This window comes from Halichoeres trimaculatus, unplaced genomic scaffold, assembly GCF_033239565.1.
Source record: "Halichoeres trimaculatus isolate MK-OKI-2021-1 unplaced genomic scaffold, fHalTri1.1 fHalTri1_scaffold_7, whole genome shotgun sequence".
NCBI lineage: Eukaryota > Metazoa > Chordata > Actinopteri > Labriformes > Labridae > Halichoeres > Halichoeres trimaculatus.
The window spans coordinates 12,628,613-12,648,156 of NW_027437185.1; the positions used below are offsets into that span (position 1 = coordinate 12,628,613).

The following is a 19,544-nucleotide window of genomic DNA, read 5'->3' on the forward strand; positions in this document are numbered from 1 at the left end:
CTCTTTTAGGACACGTCAGTCTGAAAATGGCCTGCACAGAAAGGGTCAAACTCAGAACCTTCAAAAATGAGAGGTCTTCAGAGATCCAGACAAACTGCCCTTGGTGACCACTGTAAGTGTTCAGACCTTTACCTGAGCTGGAAACAGGAAGCACTCTTACATCAGTTGGTTTTAGAGACTGAACAACTTTTATATTTGAGAGTTTGAAAGTTTGTTGTTGACCTTTCTTCAGCACCTTGTCATCTGTACTTTACATGTGTGTGTGATCCATGTCAGGTTTTACTGCAAAGCAGCAACGACGTAACAGTAACACAGTGAACACATTAAGTGAGAGCACAACATTTTATTCTGCTGAAGCATTTACAACAATGAGCCTTAACAGACGTCTCTTGGTTTTAATGATGGAAAAAGTACAGATGTGACTAATTAAACTAACAATGGCTTCAGTATCAGTGTCCCTACAAGACCTTCTGTTATTCCTCTATCAAATACACATGTTCTGTTTAACACTGGTATGTAGAAATATCTGCCGAAAAATCTGAGACCAGCCGTGGTTTGTTTGTTGATCATCTTTGGAGGCATGAGGGAAACAGTTCCTTGTCTCTCGCTTATTTATCACAGAAGGATGAGTCTTAGAGAAGTGGACCAGAGGATTTAAAAGCATCAAAAAGATGATCGCGACTGTTTACTTTAGAAATGATAAACAGTTTTACTTGACTGAAAGTTTTGCTATTTTACATCCTTGAAGTTGTGTTTAAACCATTGTGAGAGGACTGTAAAAACCATACTTTAATGATAAAAAACAGGAATCACAAAGTTTAAAAGGTGAGTTTTGGTTTTAATACTCTGTATTCTTTGGTTTGAATGTCCTACATGCTTTTAATAAGCAGAACAATCCAGTCCACAACATCTGATGTGGTGAACCATCTCCTGAGTAACCTCAGGGTGCTGCAGTGCTGCCACAGTGTGGTTCATCTGAGGCAGGTTATTGTTTCATTTATGAATCCCTATGAGCAGATTAAAGAGAGGAAACTCTGATCAAAACCAATCTGTAGGACTGAAAAAAATCAACAACTTCAAATATTAGTAAAATGTTTTGGTAACTGAAAAAAACCTTTCTGTTTGACATTTAAGATTAAAAGGAAAGTATATGCAACATCATTCAAAAAACTAAACTGTGTGTGTGTGTGTGTGTGTGTGTGTGTGTGTGTGTGTGTGTGTGTGTGTGTGTGTGTGTGTGTGTGTGTGTGTGTGTGTGTGTGTGTGTGTGTGTCGCACTCTACACTGTTTGGGTATCAGTGCTAGCTCAGGGATTCCTGTGCACATTAGTGGCTGAAGTTGTAGTCAGGTTATTTTGTGTGTGTGTGTGTGTGTGTGTGTGTGTGTGTGTGTGTGTGTGTGTGTGTGTGTGTGTGTGTGTGTGTGTGTGTGTGTGTGTGTGTGTGTGTGTGTGTGTGTGTGTGTGTGTGTCCAAACCCCCTGTCCCTGCCTCCCCTGGCTCTCCCCCGCTCTCCCAGCATGGCTGCAGGATGGCGGCTCTGTGGACTCTGTGGACTCTCTCATTCTGCCTGGTTTGGCCTTCATGTTGGGCCCTGACCCCTGCCGCTCGCCTCCCTCAGCTCCACAACCCTCCAACAGTGCTGGGTCTGAACGGCACTGATGGCAGCCCGTCTGTGGATCTGCCGATGGCTCTGAGAGTTTTCAGTGTGGACTACCACCATGTGCAGGCTCCCTTTGAGATCGTGCTGTGGATCATGCTGGCCTCCCTGGCTAAGCTGGGTGAGCTCCATTTGGCTGTGTGCTCAAACATGAACAGTCAACATGAGATCAGATGATGCTGGAGCTGCTTTCATGTTGTTTGAGATTTGACATCTGAAATGAACAGTCTTTGTGTCACTTTATAAAATGCTGTATAAGTACTATTATGTGGTTTATTATTTAAATGTTTTCAGATTCCTTTTATTCTCTCAGTAAAGGTTACTCAGGGGAAAAAGGATGAACAAATCTGCAGCCTTAACTTCATGAACTACTGACTTGTGCCCTAAAAGTACCTGGCTATGTTCTTTAATGGAGGCCGACTACGTTAGTCTTAAGTTTTGCCCACAGTGAATGTTTCCTCTTATAACTGTTTGCATCCACTCCTGTATTTTTAGAGCAATGCAGACAAACTCTGAAGCTCAAAGTCAGTTGTCTGTCTCTGTTTGTGTCCTCCAGGCTTCCACTGGTCAGGTCGAGTCCCAGCTGTGGTCCCAGAGAGCTGTCTTCTCATCATGGTCGGCCTTCTAGTTGGAGGAGTGATCTACGGTGTTCGCCACTCAGCTCCTCCGACTCTCAGCGCTGATGCTTTCTTCCTCTTTCTGCTCCCGCCCATCGTCTTAGATGCAGGATACTTCTTACCAGGGAGACTGTTCTTTGAAAACCTGGGCACCATCCTCTGGTCAGTGTTCAGCCAAGGGTTCAACTTTAAAGGCACTGCAAGGAGTTTTTGGACGTGTCTTACTCTTGTCAGGGTCAGGATAGAAACAAAGCACATGTTGGTTTTATCATAAGAATAAAATTTATAACTTATATAAGAAAGGATTAAAAATGTGTGGAACACTGAGATAAAGATTGAAAAGTGTATGACAATTTGATAATTGGATGAATAACTCAACATGTAAACAAATAGGACCAGCAAAAGGGATCAGGGGAGGTCAGGGTTTGATAAACAGATTCAAAGCAATAAGAGAAAAAAATGAAGAAAGAACCATAATAAGAAATAGATACAAGTTTAACTAATTACATTAAAACTATAATACAATAAAAAGGTAAAGTTACACTTCTAAGAAAGAATAAATATGTTGTGATCTTTATTTAAATCTCAATGATAGAAAAAAAAACTGTCTGCTTTAGTTAAACACCACAAAAACAAATATATGTTTTAATGATTTCATTGAACTCACCATGACTTTGTCCAATGTTGTGACTAAGATGAAGATCAGAAGAAATTCAGGTATTTCTAGAGGGTTCACATACTTTTTCTTGCAATTGTACAAAAAAACAAGTCTGTAAAAATGAGTTTTAAGAATCTTTTTTTTTTTTCCAAATACAGTAAAGCACATTTTCAGACTGACTTTCAGTGCCTGTGTTATGGGTCATATTCTATGAAAGGAAGGGGAAAAAAAAGAGAGAGAAAAAAAAAGCAGATTTAATACTTGTCTCTTACCAAGAAGTGACTATGTTAGGAGCTCTGCTGGTAAAGCAGTGAGAAATAAATAAGAATCATCTGTTTTTATTTGTCTATATAGCATTAAGTCACAAACATTTTCTTAAGGTGCTTTACAAAAGGAGCAGGTCTAGACCGGGTACTCTGTAAAACCCAACATCATCTCACTCTTATCTCATCTTAACCCACCCTGCGTGGACCAGTTTGCAGCTTTTGGTTACAATGAGAAGAAAAACCTCCTTTGAGGAGCAGAAACCCAAAGTCATGTTAGACAGACATCTGCTGAGGCTGTGTTTGGGTTGGTGTGAGACAGATGCAGAGAGAAAGAGATTGACAGAGACAAATCACCATAACAACATGAAAAACATTATAACACAGGCCATGACGGTGGAAGGATGTGTTTCATTTTTAAGAACTTCAAATGTATTTGAGAGGTTTTCTTTAGATTTTTTCTTTTCTTTTGACATTGAGTTTTTTTTTATTTAAGGCCGATACTGGTCTAAAGTAAAAAAAAAAAAAAAGTTTTCTATTGAAGTAGAAAACAAGAGCTTTTCTCAGCTGAAGAATAAATTGGCTTTGAATAGAATAAAAAGATCTTAAAGTCTGCTACACTCACTCCAAACATCCAACCAGCTCCAAATGTCAGACAGACAGAGCTATTCACTAACTGTTAACTGGAAAGGATAAAAGGCTCCAAGAGTTGAGTAAGAACATTGACACCTCAAAATAAACACCTTTATAAAGGAGTTTTTACTTTGAGTTGAACTGTTATCATCTTCTAACCAGTACCTTTATGATCTTCTCCGACTATGCTCCCACGTATCGTTCTCCTCCAGGTATGCGGTCCTGGGAACCCTGTGGAACGTTCTTGGTATCGGTCTGTCTCTGTACGGTGTGTGTCTCCTGGCTCAGAGCTCTCTGGGTGACGTGTCTCTGCTGCACTGCCTGCTGTTTGGCTCTCTGATCGCTGCCGTCGATCCTGTGGCCGTGCTCTCCGTCTTCCAGGAGATGCACGTGAACGATCAGCTTCATATCCTGGTGTTTGGAGAGTCGCTGCTCAACGATGCTGTCACTGTGGTGAGGGCAGAGAGGGGCACCAGCTGGACTCAGAGTCACAGAAAACACCATGCACATTAAATGTCTCTTCTTCCAGGTGCTCTACAAACAGATTGAATCCTTCCTCCGCCTGCCGACAGTGTCAGGGCTGGATGTGCTGCTGGGGGGCTGCAGGGTGGTTGTCGTGGGTCTTGGGGGCCTGTTTGTGGGCCTCTTCTTTGGTCTGTTGGCAGCCCTCACCTCCAGGTTTACCTCCAGAGCTCAGGTCATCGCCCCGCTCTTCGTCTTCCTCTACTCCTACCTGTCCTACCTGACCTCAGAGATGCTGCACCTCTCTGGGATCATGGCGTGAGTTTCAGGTTAACTTCATCCACACAGTTTCAGCAGTGATTAGCAACATTTGATTATGTTTAATGATTTCTTTTTGCAGCATTGTGACCTGTGCTGTGACCATGAAGCAGTACGTAGAGGCAAACGTCTCCGAGCGCAGCAACACCAGCATCCAGTACTTCCTGAAGATGTGGAGCAGTGTGAGTGAAACCCTCATCTTCATCTTCCTGGGTGTGTCCACCATACAGGATGTCCACATGTGGAGCTGGCCCTTCGTCTGCTCCACTCTGCTGCTCTGCCTCGTCTGGAGGGCCACAGGTAGCTCCCCAATCCCCCCCCAGAAGTGACGTGTGAGGATCAAACCAGAGAAATCATTGTGTGTCTCTGCTCTGAAGGTGTCCTCCTGCTGACTGCTGTGGTGAACAAGCTCAGAAGAAACGCTGTGACCTTTAGAGACCAATTCATCATCGCCTACGGAGGCCTAAGAGGGGCAATCTGCTTCTCCCTCGTGTTCTTGATAGATGACTTCCCAAAGAAGAGACTCTTCATCACAACTACCATTGTGGTCATCCTCTTCACTGTCTTTGTACAGGTGTGACAATAACAACCCCTTTGAATTAATATTAAGGTTAGTCACGTCTGTTGAGTTTTTTTTGTTGTTGTTTTCAGGGGATGACCATTAAGCCTCTGGTAGAGCTGCTGGACGTAAAGAGGAAGAAGAGAGCTCTGCCTTCTGTCAGTGAGGAGATCCACAGCAGGGTGAGGAAGGGAAAAGTGGGAGGTGCTTGGCCTGTAACATACAGCGTCTTATGACCCAGGCGCCTTATCTACAGTGTGGTCAGAGAACAATAGACATCTTTTTCAATATACATCTGTATCTGTTCTAACAGGCTTAGTCCTCACTGATTTTTCAAACTCACTTAAAACCTTAAAACAGCAAGATGGCAGCCTCACACAAGTTTTTAGTTTCAGTTGATTTATTTTGCCTTTTACTCTTTTAAATGTGTTCACAACAAAGTTTAGGCTGTGTGGTTCTGTCTTGTAGACCAAGCATCCACCTCCAATCCTAACATATGGAGCTATGCAAAAGTAGTGAAAACTACAGCTCCTTGTGTCTCCACTTGAAGCTAGTTGTGGAAGCACCAAAAGCCACATAGACACTATTTCAACAGAAATTAGCCTTACAGTAAAATCATACATGTTTACAGCCTGTTTCAAAAAGAAAGGTCAAAGATGCTATGAGGAGGATCTGTTTTAAATGGACTGCCTCACTAACCTCTGGCCCGAGTCTCACACACTCACTGTTGTAAAGATGTGACTTTTAACCAGGCTTGTGTTTGTGTTGGAACAGATTTTCTTTCTTTAAGACGACTTTTAGGGGATACAACACAACAAGGTAAGGTATTTATCAGTACAGTTATGCAGCGCTGTTGTTTGAAACGTTACAACAAGCAAACGTCGTAAGTTTGTACTATTCGTCAGTAGCTGGCTAAATGTAGCGCTACTAGCAGCCTGGTGCTACAACGTATCTGTAGGCTAACATGACAACAAGCAAACTGTCAGCCAGGTGCCGTGAGACATGCCTGTAATGTTTAGAGTTAGCAAATCCTCCTTCCAGTCATCTACCAAGCAGAGCTAATGTAACCTTACTCTTCATTTTATTGATAGACCCTCAAGTTTAACTAGACCACTGAACCAAATAGCTCTTTTTTTTCTGATAACACTCTGTTGGGAGCATGGATTGTATTTTGTTGTTTGTTCTTTATAAAGACATAAAGTTCATAATTTTTGCACAATTAGGAGAATGGTTAACTTAACTAACGGGCAGGCAGGCAGTAGCTGAAAGCAAGGAGGCTAAACGTCAACCACAGGCTTCAAAACAGTGCTTCAGAAACTAATGGGTGATGTCACAGAGATTAAATCCATATATTATGCAGTCTGTGTTGTAGACCAACAGAGAGTTTGAACTGGTTACAGGTTGGGCACCAGCCTAAAGCCAGAGCTGGGACCCACTTGGTGGAAAGAGGAAGGGTGCAGCAACAAATAATCTTTAATTTAGTTTCAGGTTGACTCTGTTGTGCTATTCATGAACTTATTTCAATTTATAATTTCAGAATCATCCTGTTTAAACAATAATTGTCAGATGTGGTGTTGGTGTAAAAATGTAACTAGGGAATGGAATGTTTTCTCCTTTTAATATTGTTTTATTTATTAATTACTCTGCATGGTTGTGCAGTGGTTAGTGCTGTTGCCTCATAGCAAAAGGTTCCTGGTTCAATTCCCTGGATGGATCCCTTCTGTTTGCATGGTCTACTTGTGCATGTGTGGGTTCCCTCCAGCTTCCTCCCACAGCCCAAAAACATGCTCATTAGGTTGATTTTAACTCAAATAAGACACCATATTTTTTAGATTTTATTTTTTGCAGGATGGAAAAATCTAAAAACACAACAAGACTCATTTCTGAATGATATACTCACTCTGTGTCTCCTTTTAGCTCATTGATCACCTGCTGGCAGGAATAGAGGATGTGGTTGGTTACTGGGGGCAGCACTACTGGAAAGACAAGTTAGTTTTTCATGTTTCACCTTAACTCTATCCTCTGCTCTGTAGTTTTTTTATTCCTTTTTATACTATACCTGAAAACACCAGCAGGGGGCAGCAGATACCACATTAAAAAAGTTCCTGATCATTTTCCACACTTGAAACTGTGTCTGTTGACTACTGTAGTGAATTTTATTTGTTTGAGGTTTGAGCAGTTCAACAGAAAGTACCTTAGACGTTTTCTCATACGAGAGGATCATCAGGCTCGATCCAGCATCCTCAGAGTTTACCAGGAGCTGGAGAGGAGGGAGCAACGGGCTGACGAAGAGGCACCATCACTGTGAGACCTTCTTTCTTTCTTTAAAAAAAAAAAACTTTTTTTTTTTCCCCAGGAGAAAAATAAGTATATATAGTTATCTGTACCTTTTCAAATCTGTTAAAAACTCCTATTGGACCCAAGAAAAAAGTAACTTTGTGAGAGCCTCTTTCATGAATAGATGCGGCTGTTTAAAAACAGTGTTGTACTGTGTCAATCTACTTTGAACCTTCAAACAGTTTGAAGTTCAAAACTTCAAACATTGTGCTCATTCACACTTAACATTTAGAGTGGACCCTCGTTCCCACAGCCGCCCCCTTCTCCCAGAAGAGATGGACAGCATCCGGCGCATCCTCTCCAGGAACCTACAGAGCTTCAACAACAAGGTAAACTCACGATCACTAAACATTAGATCACATAAAGCTGGGTCCTGTTCATCTACTTCTCTGGATCATGTCTGTGTGTCGTCCCTTCAGCAGACACCAGCATACAGCAGACACACTCTGAACCAGGATGCCAACAGGGCCCGAACCAAGAAGCCTCTGCACAGACACTTGAGCCTGGGAGAGAGATACACCTTCACTCAGGTGAAAATGATTCAGAACATGAATTCTTTGGTTTAGACATTTTAAATATAAAACCTTTTTTAAAAGTATTTCGACTTGTTTTCATACTCTAAGTTCTTTCACCAAAAGTCTCATTAAATAAAACTTTTAAGATTCAGCAACACCCTGAGGCTGCTTAGTTTATGACTAACACACAATACATTGTTTGTAAACAGTTTTGACCAATTTCATGTCTCTGGCATGTAAAACAATGTTGGAGACACAATACAAACCAAACCACAGCCCACCTTATGGTTACATATCCAATCCCTATTTTTTTAATAATAAAAAAATGAAACAACATTTGGCATAAACATACTTTATTTAATATAACTTGACCATACCTCTCAAATGATGAAACTTTTTTGGTCTGAATTAGTGATTTTCCCGCCTCTTAACATTATTTTATTAACTTAAATATTACAAAAAAGAACTATTTTAACTTGTATTCAGTGTATTTTATTTATTAATCTGCTTCGGGAAGTTTGTTTACGAGTATTTTAATTCAAAAATCAAAGTTTTCTTCCTGTTTTAACACTTTGAAAAACTTATCAGAGCCAATTCATTTCTAGATATAAAATTCTCATTTCCAGTTTTCCCATGAATTAAAATGAACTTAATTAAATGAACAGACAGTTTCACCAGCTTTATGAAATCTTCTCATCAAAACTTAGTCTTTTTTAATTTCTTTTTTATCTCAATTTTTGTAGTGTACTTTTTTTACATTTCAACAAAAAAAGTTAGTCCAGTCTATTTTTAGAGTTTCAGCTCCAAAATGCCGCAGATGGTTTCTATCCTGAAACTAAAGAAACAACTAAACTGTCCTGTCTGGATATATTTTTACACAGTTAAAGCTTTTATTCTTCCTTTTTATTGAAGACATAACTAAAAGAAATATTTGGTTTGGGCAAAATTTGAGTCTCACTGTAGAGAAATATAGATACACCTCTGTGTCAAGAACATGGTCATGTATCATCTCACTTGGTTTAACCCAGTTAATTAATCAGGAATTAAATAACTAAATTGTTCAATCTTACTAAGCGATATTGCATGAAAAAAAATGAAATTGCTTACAACAGGGAAAAATATTTACTAATGCAGGAAGCAAAATGTACATTCTTGATATATGATAAAGTCTATCTTCAAGACATGTGTGCATGTTTTGCTCGGTGTTTGGTAGCTTTAGTTATTACAAACAATTTGTGGCATGGTCTACATTAAGTCTAATGGTAGATCCCTGTGTAAAGTTAAGATAAAGAAACTGGATAAGATTTGAGTTTTTGAAAACAATGTGATTTATCTGCATCTCGCATATTTTAATGTGTGCTTTTATTGTGAAAGGGGGAGGTTGGAGAGTCCAGTGGCTCAGGCCGAGTAAGAAAAGGACTCTGCAGGTCTCACACAGGTAAAGTCTCCATTTTATATGTGTTATAATGCAAAAAGTATGCAAAACATGCATCAGATGAAATATAAAGGTTTCCCCTCAAGTTTTGATGACTAATTTCACTGCACTCACTGAAGAAACTCATTAAAATAACTTAAAGTGTCCACGCAAAACATAACTCTTTAATCATTATTGTTCTGCCACAATCACCAGCTTAACACATTCATCACCCTTTTCCTGACCTTTGACCCTGAAATCTCCAGTTTGACATTCCTGTCTCTCATTCCTGTCTGTTCCTCTCTCTGCAGTGTGCTCCATAAGCCCGAGGGCCGTCTCCCAGGAACCATTGGTTTCCACAACCTCCGCTCAGATAACAGACTTAAGTTCTTCTTCAGCTCCCAGAGAGGACGCGATTTCTCCTCAGCACCAAGCACCTGGAGGAGGAGGAGCCCCTAAGAAGCACCTGAGCTTTGTTTTGGAGAATGAGAAGGAGCAATGAGCCAGGAGAAACGCAGAGAAATGAGGAAATGACATCAAAGAGTTGAGTGTGTTGGGTTGGTGCAGCGTGGCTCCACATGGTGATACCTCGTATTTATTTAGCCGTAGTTGTAGGTTTCAGGAGTGTTAGATAATAGGCCTCAGCAATTTCATGGATAACCTTCAATTAAAAGTGTCAGGTGTTTGAAATAATTCAGCCTCTACTTTTATCAGTCTGAGTGGTTGCCTGCTGAAATAAAACTCCTTTGCTGGAGCTTTCAGAGCCATTTGCGTCCCTTGTCCAATTCATTTTCAAAGTGGTGTTCAAAGTGTGACACCTACCTCAAAAATACCTCGCAGTCATAAAAGCTGATACTGGTTGTCCACACAAACCAATCCTGCCTCTCCTTATTTCCTTTATAATGCACAGCACAGTCTCGGTAATTTGACAAGGACAGGCTCGCTGCCTCCTAAAATAACCCAACTCCCCCCGCCTGACCCCCTCAGTTACTGAAGCCTCTTTTCCCCACAGCTCCCAGCATGCCAGGGAGTGGCTGTGGGAGCCAGGCTGCTTGCTCTGGGGCTGGGCAGAGGGCTGCAGAGTGGACACCAGTGAGGAGCTGAGGATTAACTGACCCGAGCAGAAACAGCAGTAAAGGAGGTTATAAACCAGAGTTATGAGGGTGGGAGCTGCGACCTTGGCGGGGGGGATATTTGGCATATTGGGGACGCTGTGCTTCTTCGTAGCTTTTGGAACTGACTATTGGCTGGTGGCCAGTGAAGACTGTGGACCGTACACATGGCCAACACAAACAACACTGAGTGGTGATAAAGATGCCAATGGGACTGAGGTAGGACAGATGTGTGCTCACCAGATTTGGCATTGAATAAACACAATGTTCACAAACTCACCCACACAACAGACCCTCACTACACACACTCAGAATTACACAGTGACATCCAATGACATTATTTTTATCACTGAAACAACACATGCAAGAACCACAAAAAGACCAAAGTGGAACTTGATCACATGCCGAGTAGACTGCAGCTCGCATGCAATGCCACTACAGGATATTTAAAGAGTTACTAAAGATGAGAAGAGGAAGACACTCTTACAAAGTTTAGAAAAGAAAACCACTGCAAAGGTCGATCTCACAGAGTGACTCACTCACGTCAAACTTTTAGGGAATTAGAGTTCAGCTCACAAAACAAAAGATACCTTTGCAAAGGATCTGGTTTATGCCTTTGCTTCCAGTTAACCCCCAGTTATATCACAGACCTCTACAGTTATGCTAACAGCTCTGTAAACAGTAGTGTTTAGAGAAGATGCTAATAGCAGCATGCTATTGCAAAGAAGATGCTAACAGGCTAATGTTCAGAAGGTTTTACCTTCATCACCTCATGAACTTGGTGTTTAATGTGTATTTGTCAATCATAAAAAGTACAGCTAAGGATCATTTCAGCATTATTAAATTAGTTTAGTCTAGTTAAAATGACATTTCAGTATTTCTGAAGTGGGCTTACGGCGGTAAGCATTACTTGAACACCTGAGTGTTTTTGTCTAATTTTTTTGTAAAGTGTCATTCTAGACTTAATATATCACACATTACTTCAACAGGTCCATAAAATGTATACAAAGATATTCATGGCCATGTCTGTCAGTGCTGAAGCACTGCTAATTCTTCTAGCAGCACCCCCAAAAAATATTACAGAGGCATGGCTCAAACTGTTTTTTAATTCAGGTATTTTCATATTTGATTGCCATATTGGTTTGAACTTAAGTAAATCCAAAGGAGTTTAATTTAAAGATATTTCTCTACTGATTAAATAGAGGAAAAATGTAACTAATAACAGTATTAAAGTAACCAGTGCATTTTGCTACTTCACGTAGCTTTAATTCAGAGTGGATTCTTCATTACCTCCTCTTATGTGGAAAAAAGAGAAATCATACCCATAATAATAGAAGTATGTGTATGAACCTGAAAAACAACTTATTCCATACCCTATTTTCTTCAATATTGTGTGGTGTAAAACTAAATATTTTCTGTTGTTGTTAGAGATAGCATTTCCAGGGTAAAATATTCTGTATGTTGTTGTTCAGTGGATCATTTGGTTCAAATACTTGCTCGAAACCCTCCATATCGCAATCTCTCCAGGGTCTAAGTACCCCCTAAAGTCAGATCCTAAAATCGCTCCTGTTAGAGGCCATAAAGAAGGCCTGGCTTGTACTTGGCAAAATAGAAATATAAATGAATAAATAAAACTTTGCCAATGGGAAATGAAAAATTGACATGTTAAGATTTCTTCCAATAGAGAATTTGTCCCAATTCAAGAAACTTGAAGTATTATTGTATTTTTTTGTTATTCCACTTACAGACTTTTTTTTAATCATTTAAAGCAATTCAGACCCTTTTTTATTTGTAGAATCTTGAAATAGAATATTATCTGATATTTACCTTCAAGTTTACCGGGTAGAGTTTGTCCGTTTGTTTGTCTGTGAACAATATAACTCAAAAAGTAACAAACAGATCTTGATTAAATTTTCAGGAAATGTTCAAAATGGGATCAAGAAGAAGTGATTAAATTCTGGAGATGATTCAGATCACCAGAAATGTTTGGATTACTTTGCAAAACAATACAAGACAAGGTCACAATAATTTCTAAAAGATGTAGAAGTACGATCCAGATCCTGGCAATATTCTGGATACTTAGATCTGGAATATTAAATGTGTACTGGGTCATTATTATTTTCAACACTGTCAGGAAACAAATTATGGTACAAACCTGTAACTAACACCAAATTGTAGCAGACAGTCTGCTGAAAGGGAGTATAACATTAAAGTACTACTTAAGTGTTGGTGACAATCACAGTATGCTTGGTGGAGGTCTGCGCTCTCTGAGTAATTTTCTTGTTGCCAGATGAATCTAACTTTAATTATTTCTTAAATGACATTTTTGTGGTAGAAATAAGACTAAAACGCTTACTCGGTTTTGACTTTTTGCAGTGGGTTTCTCCTGCAAGTCTTTCCAATAAGGCGGCTGAATGGCATCTGTTGTTGCAAGTGCATTAGTTATATCTGAAGTATTTCAAGGAATGTAACATTTAGTGAGATTTTCCAGTCTGGACAAAAGTGGGCTTCCATACCAGCGTTTTCTCTGGTGTAGTGAAGAAGAAGGTTTCCTCTTGACCTTGTATCCAACAAATAACGTGGATATTCCTGACATATACTGTAAATAATGGCATCAACCATATGTCATTGTTTAGTGTTCACTGTTTTCAAAGGCACACTAATACCCTACAAGTGAAGTTATCGCCATGTGTAAGATCAGTGAAATGCTCCTTTATTTTTACGGTTTATCCTCCTACCACACAAAGTGCCCAAAATGCAAATTTAGGGATCTATTTCTAAAAGCTAATCCCCTGTGAACTCCTCCTCAGCATCACAGCACAACAAAGTCTTTCATTTTCAATAAAAGAGGGTGACTAAAGTTGCCGTGTGTTTTTCAGCACCATCAATCATATTTTTGACAAGCAAATGGAGAGTATCGCTCATGCGTGTTTCATAAGTTCCCCTCCAAAACCTCACAGACGAGCAGGCCATAATCAGAACCACGTTTGACGCTGTGGCACTGCTGAAGCACAGAATCACACGGAGCAGTTAACAGAGACATGATGACAAAGCTGACAGAAGTTTAAGGTTTATCCATCCATGCATCTGTAAAAAAAAAGTTTGTCCTCTGATGTCAGACTGTGCCTCTGTCTCCTGTAGATCCTGGTCATAGAAACCATCACTGCTTCTCCTCCTGCTCTAACCCTGCACCATGAGGGCTTCTTCTGGAGATGTGTGTTTCAGGTGGAGCCCACAGCACACGCCGTCCTGGCCACTCTCTTCAGTATGTAAACCTCTTGTGATGACAGAAAGCTTTTGTTGGGGCTGCTCCAACGTGTTGCATGTCTCCTGTTCAGACATGTGGTCAGCCTGACATGCAAATAAGAGCAGGAGAGAAAAATGTCTGTGACTTCGATACTTGACAGAAATGCATGGAGGGTTAACATTTCTCTTGATACACTGCGTAACTCCCACATGATGTTTCTCATTTTTCACTATATTTCATATTTGGTTCATTTGGCCAAGTTAAGACCTCAAAGAACACATTTAAAGAGTGAAATTTTGTTTGATTTGTTCTTTTTCTGTTTAGCAAATCAACCAGAATCCAAGGTGTGCGTCCACGGTTATCTCTTCCCTCTGCCCGTTGCACTTGGACAGGTGCCTCATCCAAGCTATGATGCTACAGCAGGTGAGTCACACACACTCTGACTCTGAAACAAACAACAAGATCTAAAGAGCAGCTGAGCAGACCAATAAAGTTAATAAAAGGCAGAATGCTGTTGATCTGGAGGCTTCATTGAAACTATCTATGTAGACGATTATTTGAAGTTTTTTAAACCAAGCAACAACCTCGGGTCTAAAAATATAAGAAAATGTAGAAGTTATAAAATCTGCAGTTCTCTGAGTGTCCACTTGGGGCTGGCTGTTGAAGTACCAGTAATAACGTAAACACCAAGCCAAAAAAAAAAGTTTTCACAGCCTGGTATAAAAAAATAACTGGGGGAGGGGGGGTAGCAGTCCATTTTACAGTTTATGATGCAGGTTGTATAATGTGAGTTTATAATGGGCTACATCAGTTTGCTTTCTGGGCTGTTGTTCTGGGGCTACTTATCCCAAAGATTCTCAGTAGAGTTAAGGTCTGGACTCTGTAGAGGCCAATCCATGTGTGAAAATTATGTCTCATGCTCCCTGAACCACTCTTTCACAACTTGAGCCCAATGAATCCTGGCATTGTCATCTTGGAATATGGCCGTGCCATCAGGGAAGAAAAACTCCATTGATGGACTAACCTGGCCATTCAGTTTATTCAGGTAGTCAGCTGACCTCATTCTTTGAGCACAGACTGTTGCTGAACCTAGACCTGACCAACTGTGTCTACCCCAGATCATAGCACTGCCCCCACACAGGCTTGGACAGTAGGCACTAGGCATGATGGGAGATCACTTCATCTGCCTCTCTTCTTACCCTGATGGCCCATCACTCTGGAACAGGGTAAAAACAGAGTCCAATTTTAATGCTCCCTAGAAAGTTGAAGCCTTATTTTACTGGTTGCTGAATGACAGCGGTCAGACTCTACCATCATCAATGAAAGACCTTGGTGAGAAATTAATGCAACACTCGATGGAAATAAATCTTGTGACATCGGAGAAGCTCATCGAAACAATGCCACAGGGAATGTGTGCTGTAATCAAAGCTAAAGGCGGTCAAACAAAATGTTACAGTGTGTGACCTTTTTTTTTTTGGCCTGCGAGTGTATAATACGGTTTATGGAAGAAACAATGATGAAGAGCTGTTTCTATTGCATCACAAGAACAATCTAAAACTTATATGTGGGTATCTACAAAACAGTAAAAGTGTTGTTTAAAAAAAGAACGGCTATGACAGCAAAGTCATGTGCTGAAAACTTGAAGCGAAGCATTCACTTCCTTCACATTAGTGTTTGAGGTTGGAGTTTCTTCAAACTAGTAAAATCACATGATAGAGCTGACCTTGTCTTTATCTTAATTTTAGCGTAGCTCTCCCACTGCACTAAAAATGATTCCCAGTTTGCCCAGTAGTAAAATGTCAGATTTAGACATGTTAGATTAATTATCTTGTTTAAGCAGTTTTTACTTCTGCAGTCTTCATTTAAAAAGTTTACACAAACAAGTTGACTTCCATTTGTCTGGTAATATCAAGCTATGTATCAAAATAAACATTAGTAATTTAGTTATTTTACCAAAATAAATCTTTCTTTTTTTTTTCTACAAACTTAGATTGCTTGATTTAACTTCAACAAAATTATAAACAAATAATGTAGAAGAAAAACCATACAGCCTTAACCACAACTCAGGATACAATCACACATCCTCAGGCCAACTTTTCTGGGCAACAATTGTGACTTCATTATATTTACATATTGTTTTTGAGACTAATAAAAAAAAAATCTGTTAAATGAGTAAGCTTGTGAACTCATTTCAGCTTCACATAATACCCCCAGCCTCTGAGAGGTTTCTACCACAGTCTGAAGGGGCTTGGCGTGAGAAGCAAAGGGTCACCAGTTACAGTTTAAGCCCAGCTCAAAATATGGAAACTGGGATCTTAGCAGGAGAAGTCTCTTCCTTGTCTCTGTTAAGCTGCTCTTAAGTGAATCAATGTGCTGTTTTTTTTGGTCTCTGTGTTTATTGCACATTCAAAAGCAGAAAGGAAAAAAAAAAGTCTCTTCCCAGAGATTAGTGATTTTTTTTCTTTCTTCACAGAAGATCTGAAAGTATATTTCACATCACACTGTTTCTATAATTGTATATCATCACGTCCCTCATGTTGCCTCAGTTGCGTGTCCTCAGTGTTTCCAGCGGTGGACTCATCCCACACGCTGAAGTTTCTGCTCTCACGGTGTCCTGGTTTTCTTTCTCGCAGTGTTTCGAGGTTTCTGGACCGTGCTGATAATCCTCGCCCTGGTTGCAGCTCTCACTGGAGGCTTCCTCTTGGTCTGTGGTGTCCCCTTCTTCAGCCACAGACTCTACAAGCTGGGTGGTGCTTTCCTCCTCGCTGCTGGTAAAATATAGCCTGTGTGTTCATGGGTGGAGCTCATAGTGTTTGCCTGCAGTGGTGAATGTGCTGCTAGGGATTTGTGTGAGTGTACAGACACAAACACATGTTGCTGCTGTCAGCTGTTCATACCTGTCACATGACAAACACCACACTGAGCAGCAGGCGTCACTCTGCCAAACTGTCTCTGTAACAACAGCAGCTTTAAACAGTGATGGCAGCAGGGATGAGTAGGAGCTGCGTGCCTCTGGAGTTACTCACAGCAGTCAGTGACACTCTGTCTCTCCTCAGCCTGCCTGTTCCTGTTCCTGCTGCTGCTCTACGTGCTGTGGATGGAGGTGGTGGACGTGAAGCGCTACATCCTGCAGGAGAGAGGGGACACCTGTGTCAGTGTGAACGTTTCAGTCCTTTATGGCCTTTCATTCATGGTGGCAGCTGCTGGTGTGCCTCTGGAGCTCGTCTCTGGGATGGTGTTCATGCTGGTGGCCCGAGCGTTGCGTGCCAGCAAGTGAGCTCTCCACTTGCTATGTTAAGAAAAGACTGACCTTTCTACATCCTGGACTCCCCACGCACTTGTGGGATGTAACAACCGGAGGGGATGACATGATGGATAGTGTAGCACCACCAGTTATGGAAGTGAAGTAGCATGCAGTCTGTGTTTGTTTTGTACCAGTTTTCTACAAAGCTAATGATAAAATCATAAAACCACACAAGTCATCGTTGGATTTAATCATATTTATGGTGTGAAATGAGATAAAAAAGACTATTTATTGTGCAAAGACTGTATTTTTTTTAACAACATTGTGTTGGTATAAATATAGTTTCACTGCGTTGCATCCTGCTGTTATTCTTTTGGTGCCTGTTGTACTGATTCTGCAAACGATGAGTCCAAACAGATGAAGGTGAGAGATGTATGGATGAACCAGCTGTGTTCCTGGTCCTGGACCTGGCACGCTATCAAAGCTGGCTGGATGGAGCAGAGCGAGGACTGCCTGGATGGACTAGAGACAGAAAGAGTAGGTTTAGATAGAGAGTGGGGGAGGGGCTAAGTATAAGGGGGATAGAGGGTGAATTGATGGGGCTCGTAGGGGGGCTCAGAGGGGGGCTTTGAGAAATGAACAGCTGTTTGTGGGTTGGGTTGGTGTACAGCAAGCCAGCCACCTGCCTCCCTCACCCCCTCACATTTCACCCCCTCAGTCAGATCCTTCTACTCTCTCTTTTCTGGACTTGGACTATTATGTTCACACGTTTACAGACACCTTAACTTTAGAAATTCACTCCCCCCTCTGCCTGGAGCTGGCAATCCACTGACAGTCACCCACGCAGACAAAGCGACCCATTCTTCCCTCAGCGTTATCCAAACGGGAAGCAGAGACTTGTGATGGTATCATAACAGCCACAGTATTAGATCATTCTCCTTTTCTATCCGTATGAATGAGCAGCATGTGGAGACAAGCGGGTGGACTCTCCATCACTCCTATCAGCTTTCATCATCTCCCTCTGTGTTCCTTCAAAGAGCTCACTCATCAAGTATGTAAAAATATGTGTTCAAACACACAAACTCATTCACTCTCTGGCTGTGATTAAACTGTGCAGAACACCAGAAGGAAAATGATGGTGGATAAATGTTCAAACACAGCTGACCCTGCACCAGAAGTCTGTCAGAAAATATAATCCATAACTACGTTGTGATCTTAAGACACAGAAACTTTTTAGATTCTTTATACAGCAGTGTGCTGATGAACCAAGAGACTCAGTATTTCACCATTGGTAAAATATGCTTGTTTTACAATGACTATATGCAACTTTTTCTTGTTTAATGACTATTTTAGGACTTAATTTTTTGGAAAATATTTTATGACTTGAAAATGCAAATTTAATTTAATCTCCACAATATTATAACTCTTAAATTAATTAATTCTCATATTTTTTGACCTAACAACAACTCAAATAACTACTGTTCTTGTTACATTATGGCATTTTATATAAATATATATATATATATATATATATATATATATATATATATATATATATATATTACACTTTCACTTTGATATTGTGTTTTCTCCTTGATTTAATTCTAATCATATAATTGGTTGAATAAAGCTCAAGAACTTTTGATATCTTTTTATTATGACTTTTCTAAAACTTGATTCTTACAACATTACATAATTCTATTTTATTCTCGTCTGACTTTACAACAATGATTGACTTAATTATACACATGAAAACGTGAATATATATATATATATATATATATATATATATATATATATATATATATATATATATATATATATATATATATTTGATTAAAGAGTTTTTAGTCCTTTTCTAATAAAAAAATAAAAATATATATCTCATTGTCCCCCTGAGATGAAAAGCTAACAGGCCTCAGAAGCCTGATTTTAGATGAACTGGTACGTTTTAAGATTGATGAGGATAAATGACACAATGATCTGTTTTTATTAATACAAATCAAGACCTAAAAACCTTCTTTGCAGTGTGTCATTTTGAAAATATTTAGTAGATCACTAACCTCACAGTTTTTAATTTCTTTTCACAAAAGTTTTATCTGTTGACTAAAAAATGTGAATCAATCCAAACTGTCAGAATATTGTTTATGTAATATGAAAGATAGTGATACTTTTGTTTCTGACTACAGATAACAGCTGAGCTCTAGAGTTGTTTTCATCCTCTGCATAAACACTAGATGTTTTATATAGAAAGTAAGAGAGGAGAAAAACAAAGCTCACATGGGCTCCTGCCAGAAATCTTTCTGCAGTTAAAAAAAAGTTTAATAATTACACAAACAGGAGAACAGGAAAACAGCGCTGTAGATTACATCATCCTCTGTGTGACTCTAAAAATAACAAAAGGAGAAAAGTTAGAGATGGTTAAAAAGCAATGAACTTCAGGTGTGAGTGTTTACTGTTATACACCAAACAGTGCTTGTAGCTCAGTGGTTAACTCTGTTACCTGT

At 39.9% G+C, this 19,544-nt stretch overlaps 2 protein-coding genes across 2 annotated transcripts; both read left to right on the plus strand.

The window, feature by feature from the left end:
• Positions 1 to 1,529: 1,529 nt before the first annotated feature.
• On the plus strand, positions 1,530 to 10,194 carry LOC141793202 (sodium/hydrogen exchanger 2-like). Its single transcript, XM_074673696.1, has 13 exons — positions 1,530 to 1,779; positions 2,215 to 2,437; positions 4,042 to 4,282; positions 4,359 to 4,609; positions 4,692 to 4,909; positions 4,987 to 5,183; positions 5,261 to 5,350; positions 7,086 to 7,156; positions 7,338 to 7,472; positions 7,738 to 7,834; positions 7,925 to 8,035; positions 9,395 to 9,458; positions 9,746 to 10,194. Exons 1-13 carry the CDS (start codon positions 1,530 to 1,532, stop codon positions 9,934 to 9,936), a joined length of 2,139 nt encoding a protein of 712 aa, XP_074529797.1. The 3' UTR covers positions 9,937 to 10,194.
• A 369-nt stretch (positions 10,195 to 10,563) lies between these two features.
• Positions 10,564 to 17,070, plus strand: LOC141793204 (transmembrane protein 182-like). Its single transcript, XM_074673699.1, has 5 exons — positions 10,564 to 10,765; positions 13,688 to 13,811; positions 14,118 to 14,216; positions 16,427 to 16,564; positions 16,850 to 17,070. The coding sequence occupies exons 1-5, from the start codon at positions 10,592 to 10,594 to the stop codon at positions 17,068 to 17,070; spliced, it is 756 nt and encodes a 251-aa protein (XP_074529800.1). The 5' UTR covers positions 10,564 to 10,591.
• The last annotated feature ends 2,474 nt before the right edge of the window (positions 17,071 to 19,544 follow it).